This window comes from Coregonus clupeaformis, chromosome 36 (assembly GCF_020615455.1).
Source record: "Coregonus clupeaformis isolate EN_2021a chromosome 36, ASM2061545v1, whole genome shotgun sequence".
Lineage (NCBI taxonomy): Eukaryota > Metazoa > Chordata > Actinopteri > Salmoniformes > Salmonidae > Coregonus > Coregonus clupeaformis.
In genome coordinates, this window is record NC_059227.1 from 29317386 (window position 1) to 29343198 (window position 25813).

The following is a 25813-nucleotide window of genomic DNA, read 5'->3' on the forward strand; positions in this document are numbered from 1 at the left end:
GAGAAACATACTCCATCGAGCCTGGAGAGGGTTCAGTCTCCTCGCTGCCCGGATGTACTCCAGGTTCCGATGGTCAGTCAAAATGAGGAAAGGGTGTTGAGCCCCCTCAAGCCAATGCCTCCACACCTTAAGGGCCTGAACTACAGCTAACAGCTCCCTGTCCCCGACGTCATAATTTCGCTCCGCCGGGCTGAGCTTTTTTGAGTAAAAAGCACAGGGGCGGAGTTTAGGTGGCGTGCTGGACCGTTGAGAGAGCACGGCCCCTATACCGGCTTCAGACGCGTCCACCTCTACCTGAAAGGGTAATGCGGGGTCCGGATGCGCCAGCACCGGAGCCGACGTAAACAGGTCCTTCAGTCTCTTAAAGGCCCTGTCCGCATCAGCTGACCACTGCAGGCGCACCGGACCCCCTTTCAGAAGGGACGTGATGGGAGCTGCCACCTGTCCAAAACCCAGGATAAACCTCCGGTAGTAATTCGCAAAGCCCAAGAACTGCTGCACCTCTTTGACAGTGGTTGGGGTTTGCCAATTACGCACAGCTGACACACGATCCACCTCCATTCTCACCCCTGACGCGGACAACCGATAACCCAAAAAGGAGACCGACTCCTGGAAAAACAGACATCTCTCTGCCTTGACATATAGGTCGTGCTCCAACAGCCCCCTCAATACACGACGCACCAGGGCTATATGCTCGGCTCGGGTAGACGAGTACACTAGAATGTCATCAATGGACTCGACCACCCCTTGCCCCTGCATATCCCGGAAAATGTCATCTACGAAGGATTGGAAGACTGATGGAGCATTCATCAACCCATTTGGCATGACAAGATACTCGAAATGACCTGACGTGGTACTAAACGCTGTTTTCCATTCGTCGCCCTCACTAATGCGCACCAAGTTATACGCGCTCCTGAGATCCAGTTTTGTGAAAAACCGCGCTCCATGCAATGACTCCGTCATGGTCGAAATCAGAGGGAGTGGATAACTGTATTTCACAGTAATCTGATTGAGACCACGGTAATCGATGCACGGGCGCAACCCTCCATCTTTTTTCTTCACAAAAAAGAAGCTCGAGGAGGCGGGAGAAGTGGAGGGCCGTATGTATCCTTGTCTCAAAGATTCGTCTATGTAAGTTTCCATAGCTTTTCTCTCCTCTTGAGACAAAGGATACACGTGGCTCCGTGGGAGCTCTGCTCCTGCCTGGAGATCAATCGCACAATCCCCCTGTCTATGAGGAGGCAACTGCGTCGCCCTAGCTTTACTAAACACGAGAGCTAAATATCCATATTCAGGCGGAATGTGCAGTGCGGGCACTTGGTTTGGACTTTCCACCGAAGTCGCCCCTACGGAAACACCCAGACATCGCCCCTCACACTGAGCAGACCACCCATCGAGAGCCCTCTGTTGCCACGAAATAGCAGGGTTATGGGTGCTTAACCAGGGAATTCCCAGCACCACCGGGTACGCAGGAGAGTCGATCAGATACAACTGTATAGTCTCCTCATGACCCCCCTGCGCACACATCCTAAGTGGCGCTGTGACTTCCCCTAATCAACCCCGACCCCAACGGGCGGCTATCTAAAGCATGAACGGGAAAAAGGCTTGTCAACAGGTAGGAGAGGGATCCCTAAATCTAAACAAAACTTCCGATCAACAAAATTCCCAGCTGCGCCTGAATCTACTAGCGCCTTATGCTGGGAATGAGGTGCAACCTGTGGAAAACAAACAGGTATACAAAAGTGCGCAACAGAGAGCTCTGGGTAAGTGGGGCGTCTACTCACCTGGGAAGCCTCCCCAGTGCGTGGCCTGTTGTCTCCTCCCTCGGGGAACCCTCCCCCAGCACCTGGCCGCAGTGTGCCCTCCACGACCGCACTTGGTGCAGGGGACAGGCCCCCTCGGGCTCCTCCTCCTCCTTCCTCTAGCGCCAGCACCCCCGAGCTCCATAGGGCTCGGCTTGGAGGTGCCGGAGGGTGGAATGGACGGACCCCACTCGGGACGTCCACGGGTGGCCAGCAGGGTGTCCAGACGGATGGACATATCGACCAACTGGTCGAAGGTGAAATTGGTGTCACTGCAGGCCAACTCACGTTGAACGTCCTCCCGTAGGCTACATCGAAAATGGTCGATGAGGGCCCGTTCATTCCACCCTGCGTAGGAGATGGTGGTGGCGTCCATCCTCCTCCACTCGGCGTTGGCCCATTCCAACGCCTTGCACGTGAGACAGGAGATGAGGGCGGAAACGCTCTCGTGTCCCGAGGGCACCGGGTGTACAGTGGCCAGGTAGAGCTCCACCTGCAGGAGGAACCCCTGACACCCGGCAGCTGTTCCGTCATACGCCCTCGGGAGCGAGAGCCGAATCCCACTGGGTTCCGGACCTGGGACTGGTGGACCGGCCGATGGGGTTGGTAGGGTAGGTGGAGGTGTGGGTACCCCTCTGGACTCCCATCGGTGCAGGGTGTTGATGACGTCCTGAAGAGCGGTCCCCAGTTGTCGTATCTGGTCATCCTGGCCGCGGACATGCTCCTCCAGCGACTCAGGCGTGACGGTTGCTCCTGCTGATTCCATTCAAGTGGTGTGTGATTCTGTCATGGGGTGCTGAAGGTGGGTGTGGTGCAGGAATCAAGCGCAGGACGCAGAAGCTAAGTCCAAAAGACTTTAATGAGTTATTCACGTAGTACACGAGAACAATAAGCCCGGAGGCGAAATAACGGCGCACACAGGCGTCAAACAAACGGCGCACTAACATGTGCGAAAACCTCTCCAAACACGAAGGGAAGAATACGTAGCTCCGAACACCAAACAGAGGAGCAATCACACACAACACCATACACACACAACGAGAACTAAATAGGACACTAACGAGGACTAACTAGACACAGGTGTACAACATCCAGACAAAACCAAACGAACATGAAACATAGATCGGTGGCAGCTAGTACTCCGGGGACGACGACCGCCGAAACCTGCCCGAACAAGGAGGAGGAGCAGCCTCGGCCGAAACCGTGACAAAGCGCTATGATGAAACTGGCTCTCATGAGGACCGCCACAGGAAAGGAAGACCCAGAGTTACCTCTGCTGCAGAGGATAAGTTCATTAGAGTTAACTGCACCTCCGATTGCAGCCCAAATAAATGCTTCACAGAGTTCAAGTAACTGACACATCTCAACATCAACTGTTCAGAGGAGACTGCGTGAATCAGGCCTTCATGGTCGAATTGCTGCAAAGAAACCACTACTAAAGGACACCAATAAGAAGAATAGATTTGCTTGGGCCAAGAAACACGAGCAATGGACATTAGACCGGTGGAAATCTGTCCTTTGGTCTGATGAGTCCAAATTTGAGATTTTTGGTTTCTACCGCCGTGTCTTTGTGAGACGCAGAGTAGGTGAACGGATGATCTCCGCATGTGTGGTCCCCACCGTGAAGTATGGAGGAGGAGGTGTAATGGTGTAGGGGTGCTTTGCTGGTGATACTGTCAGTGATTTATTTAGAATGTAATGATGTACTGTTGTTTCTCTTGCTTATTTGAGCTGTTCTTGCCATAATATGGACTTAGTCTTTTACCAAATAGAGCTATCTTCTGTATACCAACCCTACCTTGTCACAACACAACTGATTGGCTCAAACGCATTAAGAAGGAAAGACATTCCACACATTAACTTTTAACAAGGCACACCTGTTAGTTGAAATGCATTCCAGGTGACTACCTCATTAAGCTGGTTGAGAGAATGCCAAGAGTGTGTAAAGCTGTCATCAAGGCAGAGGGTGGCAATTTTGATTTGTTTAACACTTTTTGGGTTACTACATGATTCCATATGTGTTATTTCATAGTTTTGATGTCTTCACTATTATTCTACAATGTAGAAAATAGTAAAAATAAAGAAAAATCCTTGAATGGGTAGGTGTGTCCAAACTTTTGACTGGTACTGTATATATATATATATATATATATTATCTTTTTTGGCCTAAATCTGATTGGGTGGGCCTGGCTCCCCAGTGGGTGGGCCTGCGCCCACCCAGGCCCAACCGTGCCTATGCCCCTGTGCTAAAGATGCCAGCAATTCTATTGCTATGGCTTCATGTAACACACAGAGCCATGACACCCCTCCGGCCACAGTTGTCCGTCTATCCGTCCATCACAGTGACCTTCACTAACGTCCCCAGACCCCATCAACCTCTTCCCTCTATCCCTCCATCCCAGTAGTCTAAAATAAACAGTCAGCAAGGAAAGACATTACATTTACATTTTAGTCATTTAGCAGACGCTCTTATCCAGAGCGACTTACAGTTAGTGAATATTTTTTTTTTTTTTTATACTGGCCCCCCGTGGGAATCGAACCCACAACCCTGGCATTGCAAACACCATGCTCTATCAACTGAGCTACATCCCTGCCGGCCATTCCCTCCCCTACCCTGGGCCAATTGTGCGCCGCCCATGAGTCTCCCGGTCGCGGCCGGCTGCGACAGAGCCTGGATTCGAACCAGGATCTCTAGTGGCACAATTAGCACTGGTGCCTTAGACCACTGCGCCACTCAGGAGTACACACTGAGAGAAGTGACACACACACACTAAACAGCACAACAAGAGACCCAACAACACACATTCTCTTCAAATGTCACTTTTACTTCAGATTTGAAAGTATCTTTTTAATCTCTCTCTCTGTCTCTCTCTCTGTCTGTCTCTCCCTCTGTTAATGAGGGTCATCACCTCCCATCGCTGGCACTGTGTGACAGCCTGTCACTGCACTGTCACCCTGAGGCAGGGAGCTGGGGGTGGCAACGCCTGCCTGCCTGGCGCTAGCTGATCTGAATGTCTTCCCCCCCACGTCAGGTCTATTTCCATCTCACGCTCCCTCCCACACACAGACGCTACGCTGCCTGCCAAAAGCTGGCGACAGGCCCCGTGCTGAGCCCAGATAGGAAAGGTACTAGGTAGGTGCAGAGAGCTAGAGTGCTGCTGTTGAGATACAGGCTGTATGGAGCAATCTGCCGTAGTCACGCTAATGGGACATTAACAGGTAATTGCAGTTAGAGGCTTAAAAATACAGGCCTAGTGATGTTATATAACTCCAACTTCAAAAACTGATCATATTATTTCAGTGCTGGATATACATCAGGGAGATGCCAGGAGAGCTGGCTTTGGTTTCTTTTGGGAGAATTTCATTGTAGGTTCTTGCTGTTATTTTGAGAACTCTGATGCAATCACCTGGCACAGCATCCTGTGATTAATATTCTAAGTGATAGATAGATAGAGAGCTAGATAGATAGGGCGATAGAGAGATATATAATAGAGTAGACTACAATCAACTGATGGTTGTGGGTTACCTTGCAGCTGCATTGTCCAGTGCTGTCTGCACATGTGCACACATCCTGGTGTGCATCACAGGTCTGGCTGTCCGAACCAGCCACGTTGCAGTTGCAGGAAATGCATTGTGGGAAGTTCCGGTAGCCCAGCCTACACTCGCTGCACTTCTCTCCGTGAAACTGTTCCCGGCACATGCAGCAGCCTGTGTTGGGGTTACACTGCTGGGTCATTGAACCCACCTGGTTACAGCCACAGGCCTGTGGAGGAGAGTGTGAGGTATTCATAATCAAAATACCATTAGATGAATCAATACCCAGTCACAAAGGGTTAATCCATCAGCTTCATATGTTAAACATTCCACAAACTTTCCACAAAGCCAGACAAAACCAGCGTGGAGGCGGGCAGGTGAGATAAGGTGAGGTAAGTTTAGGGCTGTGGCGGTCATGACATTTTGTCAGCCGGTTATTGTCATGCAAAAGGCTGCCGGTCTCACGGTAATTTACCGTTAATTAACATAAACACGTTTAGCATCTCCAGGCCTCCACGCATACAAGCCGCTGATGCAAGCCTTTGGAACATCTACATTTCTAATACATTTCAGAAGAACAGAATATGAGTTGGCTGACAAGATATGCTTATAAGTCCTGTGCCATTATTTTATTTTATAGGATTTTATAGTAAGAAGAAAAGGATAGTTTTCCCATTACGGAGAGTGCTCATATGAACTGGCTATGTTGAGAGTAAAAGTGATCATTTGAAACAGGTCCTATATGCTAGATATAAAGTTATTTGGCAGCTTTAGCTGTGAATGATACAAACCTTCGAATGTCTTAGAAATCAAAACATATATGGGCTGCATGATGCGACTATAGGCTATTGATGATTTGAGAAAATAGCAAAGAAAGCTTGCGCTCTGTTCCTTGCCTCCGGCTGCATAGCTGTTCTCTCTTCAAGTGATCATATTTTCACTCATCAGACTATTCTCAATTTAATCTAGTCTTTACTAATATGTAAAATTAGTTTAGATTTATAATGGCCCATTAATCAAATGGGTAGGGGCAGGGGAAAAAATAAATGTCATCTGTATGCACTCGAATAGCAAATGGAGGCCCCACGCTTTCCCACCGGTCGGTTTTGTAGGCTATTTCGGTTTTATAGCGGAGCATGTGCTTAATATTAGAAGCTGAGAAATAAATATAAGAACACTTATTTCACTTCATGCATCAACCACTGTTTGAGAAGCAGGCTCTCGCTTCTTTTAAGGTGATATTCCACCCAAACTCTGTATGTCATCGGCTCTCCAACCTTGTTCCTGCAGCTACCCAGTGCTTAGTTTGGGAAAACAAGTGAAATCTGTTCGGGAACATCAATAGTAACATGTTTTCATTAACTGATGACAGCCCCTCTCTGTGCGCTCCAGAAAGGAATAAAGGAGCGAGAGGAGGAGATGGAAACACATGGTGATGAGATATTCTGTATAGCTAAAGGTAACAGGTCACCCAATTAATTATAAAAAAATATATATATATATATTACTAGGCTATTCAAAATCAAATACAAATTCACTAATTGTAGGCTGAGTTTAAGCCGCCCTGCACAATCAATGAACCAACAGCATCGCCAAGGGCTATATGTTTTCTCCAAGACTCAGGGATAGACATTTTGGAGCATAGCATAAGGTAACCAGTCCATCCAGTATGCATAATAATGCAGTCCACACTCAAAGGCGATTACTCAAATTTGTTAAATTTTGGAGTATAGGCTAGACCAATTATGTACCAAAGACCTCTTAAATCAGTTTTGTTTTGTGTTTTTCTGCCATGCCTAATATGCGGTAGGCTGTGTATTGCAGAGGTGTGGACTCGAGTCATGTGACTTGGACTCGAGTCAGACTCGAGTCATGAATTTGATGACTTCAGACTCGACTCGACAAAATGTACAAAGACTTGCAACTCGACTTGGACTTTAACATCAATGACTCGTGACTTGACTTGGACTTGCGCCTTATGACTCGAGAAGACTTGCTACGAGGACTTGTAATGACTTGCAAAGGCTTGCTAAGAGGACTTGAAATGACTCGAAACTAAAATGTAGGACTTTGGACTCGACTTGAGACTTGATGGCTTTGACTTTTGACTCGACTTGGGACTTGCCTCATCTTTGACTCGACTTGACTCGGGACTCGAGGGCAAAGACTTGAGACTTACTTGTGACTTGCATAACAATGACTTTGTCCCACCTCTGGTGTATTGTGTAGGCACAATCATCATTTTTATGATAGGCTCATAAGCCTATGCATATGCATAAGCTCTAATATGCGAATGGGTTGATTTGAATGAAAGCGCTGTCCATTTCGTTGTTAGGCTTTGAAACAAAATCCACAACAACCATGTTTTACACAGTTTCAACCCGCTGTTAAACTTCTTTCTTGAAATTGATCATCACAGTGAGGTGAGTTTTAAAAGTACTATAGGCCTACTGTTTTGAAGATATATGTTTGATGGGATTTGCATTGATGTCAGTGGTTAGAGGGACAATAGAGCCCTGAGTACCAGGTCATTAGGACCTGATGTTCGTTAGCAAGTTTGGTACTACCAAAGCATGTCCAGAGTGCATAAAAGGAGATTACCATGACTCACGGTCACGTAGAATTTTACTGCGGTCATGACTCATGACTGCCAATGTGGCAGGAATATGGTCACCGCAACAGCCCTAGGGAAGGTGTACCTTGCAGCCTGCCATGATGTCATGACCCCAGTGGTTGGGGGCACATTTGTTACAGCTCTCCCCCACAGTGTTTGGAGGGCAGATGCACTGTCCCGTGTTGCCATCGCAATTATTTCCCACATGGGCGCACTGGCATGCTGGGAAGGGGGCAGGAAAAACAGACTCCGCTCAAAACAGAAAAGGCTCAGCAGCACTACTGAAAAAAACGTTGTACAAAATGTTCCATTTAAACTGTACAAGAGAATACCCTTTTTGGTCTGAACTCATCCAGCATTTACCATCAAGGAAAGCAGTAATCAAACCCAAAGAAGATGTATTACTGTATTGTATTGGCTGTACTGTCTTTACTCTATGAGACAATTCTGAGAAGAAAGTTATTCACAGACATCAATCAGTTAGATGGCAGTCATTTCTTACGTGTGCAGCCACCCTCCTGGAAGTTGAAGTGTCCTGGAGCGCATCGGTCACACTTGGGCCCAGTGACACCAGGCTGGCACCGGCACTGGCCCGACTCGTCACAGTCAAAGGACTTGGACCCAAAGGAGTTACAGTGGCAGGGGACACAGCCTCCACAGGACTGAATGCCATAGGTCTGGGGCTGGGGACAGCACAGAGATACAGAGGTCATTCAGGGACTCCATAGAGCTGTCATAGACAAACATACAGATGTAGGATCTTAATTTGTCCCACAGAAACAGGAAATGTGAATTATGTGGATTATAATTAATGGACATTTTTGTAGGGGTTGATACATTTTTCATAAGGGAAAATCATTTCAAAGTGAAAATTACAAAATTCAGAAGCCTTTTCAAACCTCAAATACACTACAAGTTTTAAATTTCCTGCAATGATCCTTCATCTGTAGGGTGTTATTACCACAGCAAACAAGTACAGCGCACAGTGACACACCGCAAACACTGCAAAACAAATGTAATTAAAATATAAAAGTACAAAACATAATCTAATATAAACCCATTTTGCCGTGCAATGGGCAGAGGAAATGTCCATGTCTCACCATCAATGCAGCAACATGTGGTGAATAAGCATTTTAGCTATGCAGCCTTGTACAGCTAATGAGGAGCCAACAGCTCATAATTCTCTCTTCAACAGGAAAGAGTGGGGACAGTGGTAGGTAGCACACATCCCTGGACCCCTTCGGGGGGAGTCACATGGGAGCTCTCTCTGGGGGTGCTGGGAGTCCTGGCGGGATGTGTCCACCGCCCATGTGGATACAGGTCGTCTCAGAGACGGGAACGGACATGGACGGCTGACTGATTGACAGAGAGCGGTTAGCCCCTGAGCAGCAACCAGGCATTGTGTTGGGATGACCGATATGTGTGTCTGTGTGTGAGAAGTGTCTGCTTACTCTTGTCAGCGCAGCTAAATAATAGCCCTACTGTGTGTGTAGCGTGGTTGTGTGTAGTGTGGTTCCAGCAAGGTGTGTTAGCGTTGCACACAATCTCACCAATGTCACTCAACATGCAGGGATTATTTAAAACAGAGCCGCATCCATTGTAGCTTTTTACACCACCTCTAGATCAAAGAAGTTCAAAGTGATCTGTCATTGACTTTAATGGCATCTGTTTGAAAGCCCTTTCTCCACATGGCTAAAGCCGGAAGGTGATGCTCAAAAGGCATGGATGGCTTGTTACCAGCCATAGATATATTACATAGTATACATATTACCATCCGAATGCCCACAGGTTAAGATAAAAGCATATTTATTCAATCTCTTAATCACATTATAGTCTTAACTCCATGGAATAACACGCTGGATGAATATCTGAGAGACATAGACCTGCAATACCAGTCAAAAGTTTGGACACACCTACTCATTCAAGGGATTTTCTGTATTTTTACTATTATTTACATTGTAGAATAATAGTGAAGACATCAAAACTATGAAATAACACATATGGAATCATGTAGTAACCAAAAAAGTGTTAAACAAATCAAAATATATTTTATATTTGAGATTCTTCAAATAGCCACCCTTTGCCTTGATGACAGCTTTGCACACTCTTGGCATTCTCTCAACCAGCTTCATGAGGTGTGCCTTCTTAAAAGATAATTTGTGGAATTTATTTCCTTCTTAATGCGTTTGTGTCAAAGGCGACGTGTATGCGGTGAGCGAAGTCAAGCGCAGGACACAGAGCTACTGGCAGACGTACTTTACTAACCAGTAAAAGAACATACAAAACAAAACCTCCTAACAGGGAGGAAACAATGACACGCATACGACACAGCAATGCCGACCTTACGGGAAACAAAACAATAACACACAATTGACCAAACGAGAGACAGGGGTAAATATAGGGACTACAATCAAACATAATAGCGAACAGGTGTAAACACTCAAGACTGAACAAGACAAACACCGAAACACAGATCGGCAGCAGCTAGTACTCCGGGGACGATGAACGCCGAAGCCTTCCCGAGCAAGGAGGAGGAGCAGCCTCGGCAGAATCCGTGACAGTTTGAGCCAATTGGTTGTGTTGTGACAAGGTAGGGGTGGTATACAGAAGATAAAAGACCAAGTCCATATTATGACAAGAACAGCTCAAATAAGCAAAGACAAACGACAGTCCATCATTACTTTAAGACATGAAGGTCAGTCAATACGGAACATTTCAAGAACTTTAAAAGTTTATTCAAGTGCAGTCGCAAAAGACATCAAGCGCTATGATGAAACTGGCTCTCATGAAGACTGCCACAGGAATGGAAGACCCAGAGTTACCTCTGCTGCAGAGGATAAGTTCATTAGAGTTACCAGCCTCAGAAATTGCAGCCCAAATAAATGCTTCACAGAGTTCAAGTCCCAGACACATCTCAACATCAACTGTTCAGAGGGGACTGTGTGAATCAGGCCTTCATGGTCGAATTGCTGCAAAGAAACCACTACTAAAGGACACCAATAATAAGAAGAGACCTGTTTGGGCCAAGAAACACAAGCATTGGACTTTAGACCGGTGGAAATTTGTCCTTTGGTCTGGAGTCCAAATTTGAGATTTTTGGTTCCAACCGCCGTGTCTTTGTGAGACGCGGTGTGGGTGAACTGATGATCTCTGCATGTGTAGTTCCCACCCTAAAGCATGGAGGAGGAGGTGTTATGGTGTGGGGGTGCTTTGCTGTTGACACTGTCAGTGTTTTATTTAGAATAAAACACTGACACTTAACCAGCATGGCTACCGGATGACTATGTGATCACGCTCTCCGTAGCCGATGTGAGTAAGACTTTTAAGCAGGTCAACATTCACAAGGCCGCAGGGCCAGACGGATTACCAGGACGTGTACTCCGAGCATGTGCTGACCAACTGGCAAGTGTCTTCACTGACATTTTCAACATGTCCCTGACTGAGTCTGTAATACCAACATGTTTCAAGCAGGCCACCATAGTCCCCGTGCCCAAGGACTCTAAGATAACCTGCCTAAATGACTACCGACCCGTAGCACTGACGTCTGTAGCCATGAAGTGCTTTGAAAGGCTGGTCATGGCTCACATCAACAGCATTATCCCAGAAACCCTAGACCCACTCCAATTTGCATACCGCCCCAACAGATCCACAGATGATGCAATCTCTATCGCACTCCACACTGCCCTTTCCCACCTGGACAAGAGGAACACCTACGTGAGAATGCTATTCATTGACTACAGCTCAGCATTCAACACCATAGTGCCCTCTAAGCTCATCACTAAGCTAAGGATCCTGGGACTAAACACCTCCCTCTGCAACTGGATCCTGGACTTCCTGACGGGCCGCCCCCAGGTGGTAAGGGTAGGTAACAACACATCTGCCACACTGATCCTCAACACGGGGGCCCCTCAGGGGTGCGTGCTCAGTCCCCTCCTGTACTCTCTGTTCACCCATGACTGCATGGCCAGGCACGACTCCAACACCATCATTAAGTTTGCCGACGACACAACAGTGGTAGGCCTGATCACAGACAACGATGAGACAGCCTAAAGGGAGGAGGTCAGAGACCTGGCCGTGTGGTGCCAGGACAACAACCTCTCCCTCAACATGACCAAGACAAAGGAGATGATTGTGGACTACAGGAAAAAAAAGAGGACTGAGCACGCCCCCATTCTCATCGACGGGGCTGTAGTGGAACAGGTTGAGAGCTTCAAGTTCCTTGGTGTCCACATCACCAACGAACTATCATGGTCCAAACACACCAAGACAGTCGTGAAGAGGGCACGACAAAGCCTATTCCCCCTCAGGAGACTGAAAAGATTTGGCATGGGTCCTCAGATCCTCAAAAAATTCTACAGCTGCACCATCGAGAGCATCCTGAATGGTTGCATCACCGCCTGGTATGGCAACTGCTTGGCCTCCGACCGCAAGGCACTACAGAGGGTAGTGCATACGGCCCAGTACATCACTGGGGCCAAGCTTCCTGCCATCCAGGACCTCTATACCAGGCGGTGTCAGAGGAAGGCCCTCAAAATTGTAAAAGACTCCAGCCACTCTAGTCATAGACTGTTCTCTCTGCTACCGCACGGCAAGCGGTACCGGTGTGCCAAGTCTAGGTCCAAAAGACTTCTCAACAGCTTCTACCCCCAAGCCATAAGACTCCTGAACAGCTAATCATGGCTACCCGGACTATTTGCACTGCCCCCCCACCCCATCCTTTTTTACGCTGCTGCTACTCTGTTAATTATTTATGCATAGTCACTTTAACTCTACCCACATGTACATATTACCTCAACTAGCCGGGTGCCCCGTACATTGACTCTGCAACGGTACCCCCCCTGTATATATAGCCTCCCTACTGTTATTTTATTTTACTTCTGCTCTTTTTTTCTCAACACTTTTTTTTGTTGTTGTTTTATTTTTACTTTTTTGTTAAAAATAAATGCACTGTTGGTTAAGGGCTGTAAGTAAGCATTTCACTGTGATGTCTGCACCTGTTGTATTCGGCGCATGTGACCAATAAAATTTGATTTGATTTGATTTGATTTGATACCACAGCATTCTGCAGCGATATGCCATCACATCTGGTTTGGGCTTAGTGGGACTATCATTCGTTTTTCAACAGGACAATGACCCAACACACCTCCAGGCTGTGTAAGGGCTATTTTACCAAGAAGGAGAGGGATGGAGTGCTGCATCAAATCAAATCAAATGTTATTTGTCACATGAGTCGAATACAACAGGTGTAGACCTTACAGTGAAATGCTTACTTACAAGCCCTTAACCAACATTGCAGTTTTAAGAAAAATACCACAAAAAAATCAACAACCAAAAAATACAATATAAAATAATATGAAATAAAAGAGCAGCCGTAAAAATAACAATAGTGAGGCTATACACAGGGGGTAACGGTACCGAGTCAATGTGCGGGGGCCGGTTTGTCGAGGTAATTGAGGTAATATGTACATGTAGGTAGAGTTATTAAAGTGACTATGCATAGATAATAAACAGAGAGTAGCAGCAGTGTAAAAAAGAGGGGGGGCAATGCAAATAGTCTGGGTAGCCATTTGATTAGATGTTCAGGAGTGTTATGGCTTGGGGGTAGAAGCTGTTTAGAAGCCTCTTGGACCTAGACCTAGCAGAGAGAACAGTCTATGACTAGGCTGGCTGGAGTCTTTGACAATTTTTAGGGCCTTCCTCTGACACTGCCTGGTATAGAGGTCCTGGATGGCAGGAAGGTTAGCCCCAGTGATGTACTGGGCCGTGCGCACTACCCTCTTTAGTGCCTTGCGGTCGGAGGCCGAGCAGTTGCCATACTAGGCATTGATGCAACCAGTCAGGATGCTCTCGATGGTGCAGCTGTAGAACCTTTTGAGGATCTGAGGACCCCATGCCAAATATTTTCAGTCTCCTTAGTAGGTTTTGTTGTGCCGTCTTCACACCTGTCTTGGTGTGCTGGACCATGTTAGTTTGTTGGTGATGTGGACACCAAGGAACTTAAAGCTCTCAACCTGCTTCACTACAGCCCCATCAATGAGAATGGGGGCATGATCAGTCCTATTCTTTTTCCTGTAGTCCACAATTATCTCCTTTGTCTTGATCACGTTGTGGGAGAGGTTGTTGTCCTGGCACCACACGGCCAGGTCTCTGACCTCCTCCCTATAGGCTGTTTCGTCGTTGTCGGTGATCAGGCCTACCACTGTTGTGTCATCTGCAAACTTAATGATGGTGTTGGAGTCGTGCCTGGCCATGCAGTCATGAGTGAACAGGGAGTACAGGAGGAGACTGAGCACGCACCCCTGAGGGGCCCCCGTGTTGAGGATCAGATGACCTGACCTCCACAATCCCCCGACCTCAACCCAATTGAGATGGTTTGTGATGAGTCAGACGGCAGAGTGAAGGAAAAGCAGCCAACAAGTGCTCAGCATATGTGGGAACTCCTTCAAGACTGTTGGAAAAGCATTCCAGGTGAAGCTGGTTGAGAGAATGCCAAGGGTGTGCAAAGCTGTTATATATATATATATATATATATATATATATATATATATATATATATAGTCACGGATTCTGCCGAGGCTGCTCCTCCTCCTTGCTCGGGCAGGCTTCGGCGTTACGTCGTCCCCGAGTACTAGCTACTGCCGTTCGATGTTATCGGTGTTTGTTTAGTTTTGTCTGTATTGTTTACACCTGTTCGTCATTATGTTAATTGTTTCCCTTATAATTACCCCTGTCTCTCATCTGTACTTTGTGTGTGATTGTTTTCCCCTTCACGGTTGTCTATTTTGTGAGCGGGTTATTTCCTCCCTGCGTGGAGTTATTTTCTGTGTCCTTTTGGATCCTTTTCGTATTAAAAGTACGTATCCGAGAGTTCTGTGTCCTGTGTCTGACTTCGTTTACCGCATCTCACAGACAGTCGTGACAATATATCATGAGCATTCAACAGTACTTCAATTTACAGAGCTTTTTTAAAACACATTTTCACCTTGTAGGAAAGTTGTGCTATGTAGGTACATATGGACCACAGATTCAGGAACCAGACAGTTGAACCATGTCATTTATATGCAACACATATGGACAACAGATTCAGGAACCAGACAGTTGAACCATGTCATTTGTATGTGGCAGAAAGTGATTCAGAAGAATCAGAATCTAAAAGTGATTCAGCACCAGAGTGGTCATGGTTACAGGTGGTTTTTTATTTTCATTATTTATTCATTTTATTTGTCATTTAGCAGACGCTCTTATCCAGAGTGACTTACAGTTAGTGAGTGCATACATTTTCATTCTGCCCCCCCGTGGGAATCAAACCCACAACCCTGGCGTTGCAAGCGCAATGCTCTACCAACTGAGCTACACAGGACATTAAAAGGCAAAGGGTGGCTATTTGAATAATCTCAAATCTGAAATATATTTTGATTTGTTTAACACTTTTTTGGTTACTACATGATTCCATATGTGTTATGTCATATTTTTAATATCTTCACTATTATTCTACAATGTAGAAAATAGTAAAAATAAAGAAAAACCCTTGAATGAGTGTCCAAACTTTTGACTGGTACTGTACTTCATAACAGCGACCACAGACCATGGTGAAATAACTGAACTTTTAAAGAAAGAGTTCAATTAAGATGAAGGCCGTAACGTAGGCTGGATTATTAATTATCACAGCGTAAAGGGCAAGCCTTGATTAGAGGGCAATTAAACAATTGTTTTCATATGAAGAGCCAAATGCAATGCTAAGGTCTTATTTGTTGATTTCTCCTCAGGTTTTATTAATACAATCCAGGCCTCCACCTTGGCTCAGAGACTGATATACAATTTCTCATTAGATGAAGGCCTGGTGCTGTGGATCCTTGATTTCCTTAGCAATAGGACACAGCAGGTCAAAATGGGACAGTGGATGTCGGACAAGCGCACCACTATCGTGGGATCTACTCAAGCCTGTGTACTTTCTCCGCTGTTGTACATCTTGTACACTAATGACTGCAAAAGCTCCTACCCTGGTAAACACCTGCTAAAGTTTGCAGATGGCACAGCACTGGTCAGTCTCCAGGGTGACTAAGATGAGTACGGGCCAGTCTTCGAGGACTTTTTGACGTGGTGTGACAACTCTCACTTACAGTTGAAGTCGGAAGTTTACATACACTTAGGTTGGAGTCATTAAAACTCGATTTTCAACCACTCCACAAATTTCTTGTTAACAAACTATAGTTTTGGCAAGTCGGTTAGGACATCTACTATGTGCATGACACAAGTAATTTTTCCAACAATTGTTTACAGACATTATTTCACTTATAATTCACCGTATCACAATTCCAGTGGGTCAGAAGTTTACATACACTAAGTTGACTGTGCATTTAAACAGTCTGGAAAATTCCAGAAAATTATGTCATGGCTTTAGAAGCTTCTGATAGGCTAATTGACATAATTTCTGTCAATTGGAGGTGTACCTGTGGATGTATTTCAAGGCCTTCCTTCAAACTCAGTGCCTCTTTGCTTGACATCATGGGAAAATCAAAAGAAATCAGCCAAGACCTCAGAAAAATAATTGTAGACCTCCACAAGTCTGGTTCATCCTTGGGAGCAATTTCCAAATGCCTGAAGGTACCACGTTCATCTGTACAAAAAATTGTACGCAAGTTTAAACACCATGGGACCACGCAGCCATCATACCGCTCAGGAAGGAGACGTACTTTGGTGCGAAAAGTGCAAATCAATCCCAGAACAACAGCAAAGGACCTTGTGAAGATGCTGGAGGAAACAGGTACAAAAGTATCTATATCCACAGTAAAACGAGTCCTATATTGACATAACCTGAAAGGCTGCTCAGCAAGGAAGAAACCACTGCTCCAAAACCGCCATAAAAAAGCCAGACTTTTTGGAGAAATGTCCTCTGGTCTGATAAAACAAAAATATAACTGTTTGGCCATAATGACCATCTTTATATTTGGAGGAAAAAGGGGGGTCTTGCAAGCCGAAGAACGCCATCCCAACTGTGAAGCACGGGGGTGGCAGCATCATGCTGTGGGGGTACTTTGTTGCACTTCACAAAATAGATGGCATCATGAGGAAGGAAAATTATGTGGATATATTGAAGCAACATCTCAAGACATCAGTCAGGAAGTTAAAGCTTGGTCGCAAATGGGTCTTCCAAATGGACAATGACCCCAAGCATACTTCCAAAGTTGTGGCAAAATGGCTTAAGGACAACAAAGTCAAGGTATTGGAGTGGCCATCACAAAGCCCTGACCTCAATCCTATAGAATATTTGTGGGCAGAACAGTAAAAGCGTGTGTGAGCAAGGAGGCCTACAAACCTGACTCAGTTACACCAGCTCTGTCAGGAGGAATGGGCTAAAATTCACCCAACTTATTGTGGGAAGCTTGTGGAAGCCTGCCCAAAACGTTTGACCCAAGTTAAACAATTTAAAGGCAATGCTACCAAACACTAATTGAGTGTATGTAAACTTCTGACCCACTGGGAATGTGATGAAAGAAATAAAAACTGTTATAAATCATTCTCTCTACTATTATTCTGACATTTCACATTCTTAAAATAAAGTGGTGATCCTAACTGACCTAAGACAGGGAACGTTTACTAGGATTAAATGTCAGGAATTGTGAAAAACTGAGTTTAAATGTATTTGGCTAAGGTGTATGTAAACTTCCGACTTCATCTGTATATTGAAAGCAGCTGCTTTCACACAGGTGTGGTTCCTGAGTTAATTAAGCAATTAGCATCCCATCATGCTTAGAGTCATGTATAAAAATGCTGGGCAGGCCATTGTTTTGGCTAACATGGCTATGCCCCATAGGATGACAATGCCCCCATCCACAGGGCACGAGTGCTAACGCAGTGTTTTGATTAGCATGAAAATTATGTAACCCACATGCCATGGCCGTCTCAGTCACCAGATCTCAACCCAATTGATCTCTTATAGAAGATTCTGGAGCGGCACCTGAAACAGGTTTTTCCACCACCATCAATAAAACAACAAATTATGCTTCAGGGTTTTGGTAATGAAGCCCTTTATATACTTCCCCAGAGTCGGATTAACTTGTGGATACCATTTTTATGTCTCTGCGTGCAGTTTGAAGGAAGTTGCTAACTAGCGCAATTGCTAACTAGCGTTACCCATAGACTTCCAGTCATTGTGCTAATGCTAGTTAGCATTGGCTCACAAAACTACCTCTAACTTCCTTCATGCTGTACACAGAGACATAAAATGGTATCCACAAATGAATCTGACACTGGGGAAGAAGTTAAAGGGCCTCATTGCCAAAATCCGAAAGTATCCCCTTAAGAGCTTTGGGCCAGTAACCAAAAGGTTGCTGGTTCGAATCCCCAAGCCAACTAGGTGAAAAATCTGTCGATGTGACCTTGAGCAAAGTACTTAACCCTAACTGCTCCTGTAAGTCTGCTAAATTATGTAAATGTAAAATGTCGCTTCTTGAGTGGCGCCTGAGACAGCATTTTCCATCAACAAAACACCAAAAGATGGAATTTCTTGTTGAAGAATGGTGTTGCATCCCTCCAATAGAGTTCCAGACACTTGTAGAATCTATTCCAAGGTGCATTGAAGCTGTTCTGGCGGCTCGCAGTGGCCCAACGTCCTATTAAGACACTTTATGTTGGTGTTTCCTTTATTTTGGCAGTTACCTGTACATACTGTACATAATAGTTAATATACATTCATACAGTAGCCTTACAGCTAGCTCATTTATGTATATAGGACTAGCTCATTTCAAATATCTGTTATTATGTACAGTCTATCACATATGGCTATTCAGTAACAGGTGCAGGTAAAACCTAGTCTTGCTAACACCGGCCTCTCTACGTCCTTGACTTGAGACACAGCTCTTTGTAAAATCAGGCTAGGCAAAATCGGGGCAGAAAGCAGAGTCTAAGTCTATGGATATCTGCTAGCACTATCCCCAGCTGCTTCAAGATGTCCAGTATCATCATCCCAGGGCCCAAGAAAGGGAAAGTAATTGAACTGAATGACTACCGAGCCGTAGCACTCACCTCCGTCATCATGAAGTGCTTCGAGAGGCTTGTCAAAGATCACATCACCTCTCCCTCCCCGACACACTCGACCCTCTCCAATTCGCCTACCGCCCTGACAAATCCACTGATGACACAATTGCCATTGCAATGCACACTGCCCTCACCCATCTGGACAAAAGGAATGCATATGTGAGGATGCTGTTCATCGACTACAGCTCAGCCTTCAGTACCATAGTGCCCTCTAAGCTCACCACAAAGCTCACGGCCCTGGGTCTGAACTCCTCCCTATGCAATTGGGTCCTGGACTTCCTGTGCAAGGCCGACATGGGTCCCATTATGCCTGTCGAAAACCAAACACTGCATTCAACAGTAAGAACCTTAAACCAACGGTCAAGCATGGTGGTGGTAGTGTGATGGTTTGGGGATGCTTTGCTGCCTCGGGACCTGGACAACTTACCTTAATGGAAGGAACCATGAATTCTGCTTTGTATCAGAGAATTCTACAGGAGAATGTCAGGCCATCCATCTGTGAGCTGAAGCTGAAGCGCAGCTGGGTCATGCAGCAAGACAATGATCCAAAACACACAATCAAGTCCACATGAAAATGGTTAAAAAGCAACACATTTGAAGTTTTAGAATGGCCTAGTCAAAGTCCAGACCTAATCCTAATCCCAATTGAGATGTTGTGGCAAGACTTGAAAGAGCAGTTCATGCTTGAAAACCCACAAATGTCACTGAGTTAAAGCAGTTATGCATGCAAGAGTGTGCCAAAATTCCTCCACAACAACTTGAGAGACTGATCAACAACTACGCAAGCATTTTATTGCAGTCATTGCAGCTAAAGGTGTAAAGGTGGCACAACCAGTTATTGAGTGTAAGGGGGCAATTACTTTTCACACAGGGGAATTAGGTGTTGCATAACTTTGTTAATTAAATAAATACATTGTTATTTGTAAATGCAGGTTCCTTTTATCTAATATTAGGTTTTGGTTGAAGATCTGATAACATTCAGTATCAAAAACATGCAAAAATAGAGAAAATCAGAAAGGGGGCAAATACTTTTTCACAGCACTATATATGTGTACGGTCTCTATTAGATATTGGGGGCATCCTGGGATGTGCTTTGTATGTTATTGCTGTAAGAGTGAATTAGCTAGCATGCTTGAGATGTAATGGTCACATTAGCCCCCACATTAGCTAATTCACAGTTATTTCCATGCATCACGAATCTACAGCCATCAACATACTGTTGTCCTGCACATCTAATGTGCTTCCTTGTGTCTATCATCAGAATAAACACCAATCAACTGGGACTGCTGGTTGGGCATTCCTTTCTTTAAAAACACAACGCAAAAGAGTTACAAAGTACGATCATATCTGTTACACTGGTGCCGAGACCAGTCTTCTTGTCTTTGCTGGACATCTGTTACACAGGCTTGGGACACACTAAAACACTCCGTGCTGCGGATCATTACTGTCTTTACCGCTGAGGGGCGGTAGGCTCCCCGGGGACAGCGCCCAGAGTGGGACAAGCCCCAGCGTTGGATCTGCTGCAGTGGGACCCTCTCTACTGGCCTGCGCGTCTCCCGGCGCTCGTAACCCTGACTGCTCAGGTCACAGCGGTGGCCCACGAAGCCGGGCTTACAGATACAACGTCCCTCCAGGTCACAGCGCTGGGACATGGCCCCTGCATGGCTGCAGGAGCACAGCTTACACACCTGTTCTTCCGCGTCCCACCAACAGTTGGGCTTCATTCACCAGGAGCAGTGAAGGGCAGGAAGTTAGTTATCTGTGAATGTCTGAGATACTGAGTAGTATAAATGTAGTAGTCATCCTGAAACTTTGGGAGATATTTAGATGACAATATATCTGTGAAGCCAAACACTGGAAAGTGAAAAATGGGTTAAACATCAGACAACATTACTAATCAACAGTATCTGGCACAGTAACTGATTTGAAATGATTGATTGTCCACCTTTTTAGATAATTAATTGTCCACCATAGATTGTCCACCTTTTTATGGGTATTCCAATGATAGAATGTGACTGAATAAACATGACAGCTGATACTCTGGTGACCTACCATGCACTCGTCACACTGCCGTCCCACCACATGCTGCTTGCATTGACACTGCCCATTCTGCTTGTGGCACACATCCGACACGGAGCCATTGTTGTGACACTGGCACGCTGCACACAGATGAGAGGGGGAGGGGAGCAATGGAGGAGGGGCGGAATGGAGGAGATGGGTTGAATATTATCAGATCTAAAATGAAAAAGGATCAGTCTAAGTTCAGCCCCAGCCAGGCCCTCTCAGAGAAGGGTATGTGCAGTACAGTACAACCATGTCCTCTTCAGTCCTATTCCTGTGTTGTTCTACTGTCTACTATCATCAACATACAGAGCACGCAAATCCAACAGCTTGCAGATTGCTAGACACAAGAACACATTTGCATTGTATAACTGGCTCATTATTTACTTTAAAAAGTCCTAGTGATCTGCAGAGAAAACACAGGCACAGATGGTTTCCTATAGGACTGGTTGGCGGGGACATCACAGATGGTTTCCTATAGGACTGGTTGGAGGGGACATCTGCTTTCTTTCCCGTCTTTGTACTGCACTCAGTCGCCCTAGCCCACGAAAGGTTTAAAAATGCCTGCATTTATTCAATGTTTAACAGGTTGGAATTAGTATGAGTTGTACGATTCCCTTCTCCTCATTCTGACAGCATGGAGTCCAGATGGGATTTAGGATGGGTAATGTTTTTAATTTTGGCTGTCAGAGAGAGCGAGAGAGAACAGGTCAGGTTGATGGTTTCATCACACACTGAAATCAGCATCAAGATCACACTGTGCGTCAGCCACATTATGTCACAGCAATCTGTGACAATGATCATCAACTTGTTTTTAATGAAACACTACGAGCAGTTTCCCTGCCACCATTATAGTGTGGGCAATTTCCATCAACAGCGGCCCTGTTTCTGCATTCCTAATGTTGATTACTCCATCTCCGCCCCCATGCCCCACCACCCCCACTTTAATCAGTTAGGACTGCCAGACTATTTCAGAGAAAATGGACTTATTGTCACCAACCTCGATAGATTTTATTCAAATGGAAGTAGTGTGTCTTGCTGCAGAGCTTTTAACCATGCAGATGATGGCAGCCATTCCATTCTCTTGTAGAATTCCTTCAGGCATTAGGCCTAATTGCATGTTCAGCTATTGGGCTCTACCTAGTCTCTAGTTTTCATGTACTATCAATAACTCTATATTTTCTATATATGAATCATCTTATTGTATTGCATGTATATATATCAAGAGTTATAAATCAATAATCCATTTGGCTATCAGCTGTAATGTATTTTTTATTAACATTTTTTTTTACATTTCAGTCATTTACAGTGGGGAAAAAAAGTATTTAGTCAGCCACCAATTGTGCAAGTTCTCCCACTTAAAAAGATGAGAGAGGCCTGTAATTTTCATCATAGGTACACGTCAACTATGACAGACAAATTTAGAAAAAAAGTTCCAGAAAATCACATTGTAGGATTTTTTATGAATTTATTTGCAAATTATGGTGGAAAATAAGTATTTGGTCACCTACAAACAAGCAAGATTTCTGGCTCTCACAGACCTGTAACTTCTTCTTTAAGAGGCTCCTCTATCCTCCACTCGTTACCTGTATTAATGGCACCTGTTTGAACTTGTTATCAGTATAAAAGACACCTGTCCACAACCTCAAACAGTCACACTCCAAACTCCACTATGGCCAAGACCAAAGAGCTGTCAAAGGACACCAGAAACAAAATTGTAGACCTGCACCAGGCTGGGAAGACTGAATCTGCAATAGGTAAGCAGCTTGGTTTGAAGAAATCAACTGTGGGAGCAATTATTAGGAAATGGAAGACATACAAGACCACTGATAATCTCCCTCGATCTGGGGCTCCACGCAAGATCTCACGCCGTGGGGTCAAAATGATCACAAGAACGGTGAGCAAAAATCCCAGAACCACACGGGGGGACATAGTGAATGACCTGCAGAGAGCTGGGACCAAAGTAACAAAGCCTACCATCAGTAACACACTACGCCGCCAGGGACTCAAATCCTGCAGTGCCAGACGTGTCCCCCTGCTTAAGCCAGTACATGTCCAGGCCCGTCTGAAGTTTGCTAGAGTGCATTTGGATGATCCAGAAGAGGATTGGGAGAATGTCATATGGTCAGATGAAACCAAAATATAACTTTTTGGTAAAAACTCAATTCGTCGTGTTTGGAGGACAAAGAATGCTGAGTTGCATCCAAAGAACACCATACCTACTGTGAAGCATGGGGGTGGAAACATCATGCTTTGGGGCTGTTTTTCTGTAAAGGGACCAGGACGACTGATCCGTGTAAAGGAAAGAATGAATGGGGCCATGTATCGTGAGATTTTGAGTGAAAACCTCCTTCCATCAGCAAGGGCATTGAAGATGAAACGTGGCTGGGTCTTTCAGCATGACAATGATCCCAAACACACCGCCCGGGCAACGAAGGAGTGGCTTCTTAAGAAGCATTTCAAGGTCCTGGAGTGGCCTAGCCAGTCTCCAGATCTCAATCCCATAGAAAATCTTTGGAGGGAGTTGAAAGTCCGTGTTGCCCAGCGACAGCCCCAAAACATCACTGCTCTAGAGGAGATCTGCATGGAGGAATGGGCCAAAATACCAGCAACAGTGTGTGAAAACCTTGTGAAGACTTACAGAAAACGTTTGACCTGTGTCATTGCCAACAAAGGGTATATAACAAAGTATTGAGAAACTTTTGTTATTGACCAAATACTTATTTTCCACCATAATTTGCAAATAAATTCATAAAAAATCCTACAATGTGATTTTCTGGATTTTTTTTTCTCATTTTGTCTGTCATAGTTGACGTGTACCTATGATGAAAATTACAGGCCTCTCTCATCTTTTTAAGTGGGAGAACTTGCACAATTGGTGGCTGACTAAATACTTTTTTTCCCCACTGTAGCAGACGCTCTTATCCAGAGCGATTTACAGTTAGTGAGTGCATACATTTTTCATACTGGCCCCCCGTGGGAATCAAACCCACAACCCTGGCGTTGCAAGCGCCATGCTCTACCAACTGAGCTACACGGGACCTTAACTTGGCATTATCGTCAAATGGGTTGTTTTGGTAAACGGAGACTAATTAGTTATCTTCAGAAATCATCTACAGAGCAGACTACACTGCTGAGAACAGAGAGGCAGATGAATGATAAACTATTATGGGCCAGGCATTGAAGTTTGTGAGTCAACACAGGTTGTTTATGTGGATTTACACAGACTGTCACCACCTGCACATCTCAGTCTTCTCTCTCTCTCGCTCCATCATAATTTATCTTCTCAAAGCCAAACATTCTCAAATACACTGCTACATCTGGCATACAGGCAGCGTTCGCATACCATTAAAGCAACACCCCACTCTTCAAAGGAGACTCAGACAGTCAGACAGGGATAGGGGCTTAACGTACTGCAGGTTCTGATGCTCATGTACTGCATATACTCACGTTGGCAGTTTTTGGCCTCGATGGCGTCCCCGTAGCACCCCTCGGTGCAGGTGTCGCAGGTGGTTCCCCCGTAGCCATCCCTACACCTCAGACAGGAGCCGGTGATGGGGTCGCAGCTCCGTGGTGAGGCCAGGTCCAGGTTACCGTTACACTGGCAGGGTTGGCACAAGCCCCCCTTAACCCCCGGCTGACCAAAGTAGCCATTGGTGCATCTACAGTGACCAGAGAGGGAGCGGGAAATCAAGACTGGTGGCTAGGGCCCTGAGTGTTTCCTTACCATACTGTATGACATGACCAGGAGAAACTCTGGGCCCTAGTTCTAGGTAAGTTATTTTTTCCTGACCTTGTGTCCTGAAATGGAATAACCGCAGACCGTAGTTATAGTATAGCCTCATCATGAAGGAGTGACTGTACTGTACAGCAGTGGACTGAATGATCACTGCTCAGCTATGGGGAGAATGTGTTTCCCATGAGTAGAGCTACAGTATAATGACGGAAATCAACATATGACCACCATGCCTCTGCTCCTTTTCAAGTCTGTAGAAGGCTAAACATCTCAGTGAAACAACCACACCAAGCATGCACAGCTTTATATGTCTGCCGCTCAGTGTTTCACTTAGATGTCTAAAATTATGAAACAGTAGGCAGTTTCATTGGCAGCCAAAACACAGAGAAACAATCTGAAAAAGCAAACATGTGAAGCCACAGACAATATCAATATTCCCCCTACCAACTCTTATCGGCACTGTCCTGCTTTTCCCGCCATATAACTCCTCAGAAGCGAGTCGTGTTCTGCACTGATAAAGATATACATTCCATCTAGTGCCTTCTTGTTAAATGGTTTCTACAACTCTTATCTCCAAACCGCCATTCTATCTGCATGATACCAAATTGGAAAAGTAATCATTCCGTATCATGCAGAGCGGATTCCTTTAGTCGCCGAAGACTGAATATGTTATTGCTTCTGACTCTCTTACGTGAGAAGGAGCCATTAGCGTGGAACGGTGAGTACTTGTCTGTAATTTCATTTGAACCATCAAGCGGGTATCTTGGGGAGTAGACAGCACTAATGCAGATATCATGGCCAAACATGGTTCCGGATTAAATGGGATATCAGGCACTTTTAGTGTCCTGCTAACTGGGCAATGGACTGCTGTAAACTATACAGCACTACCTGTTGAATATGAAGAATACCTAGGTCAAAGCTGGGATAACTCTGTTCTCTGTATGGGGAAGCATACACTTAAAAGGAAACCTGTCCTCATACAGAGTGAGTCCTGATCAACATATTTCATGCATGCTAGTCTGGGTGCCG

The 25813-nt window shown here is 45.3% G+C and overlaps 1 protein-coding gene across 1 annotated transcript in view; it reads right to left on the reverse strand.

The window, feature by feature from the left end:
• The window catches only part of LOC121552157 (laminin subunit alpha-2-like), a 77723-nt gene extending 52233 nt beyond the window's left edge, over nt 1-25490 (reverse strand). The window contains exons 1-7 of the mRNA XM_045211208.1: nt 25468-25490; nt 24499-24710; nt 21040-21146; nt 20442-20705; nt 8453-8633; nt 8036-8172; nt 5329-5565 (exon numbers count right to left, since the gene is read on the reverse strand). Of these exons, the coding sequence (XP_045067143.1) occupies nt 5329-5565; nt 8036-8172; nt 8453-8633; nt 20442-20705; nt 21040-21146; nt 24499-24710; nt 25468-25490 (1161 nt within the window). The remainder of the gene's footprint in view (nt 1-5328; nt 5566-8035; nt 8173-8452; nt 8634-20441; nt 20706-21039; nt 21147-24498; nt 24711-25467) is intronic.
• Nucleotides 25491-25813: the final 323 nt, after the last annotated feature.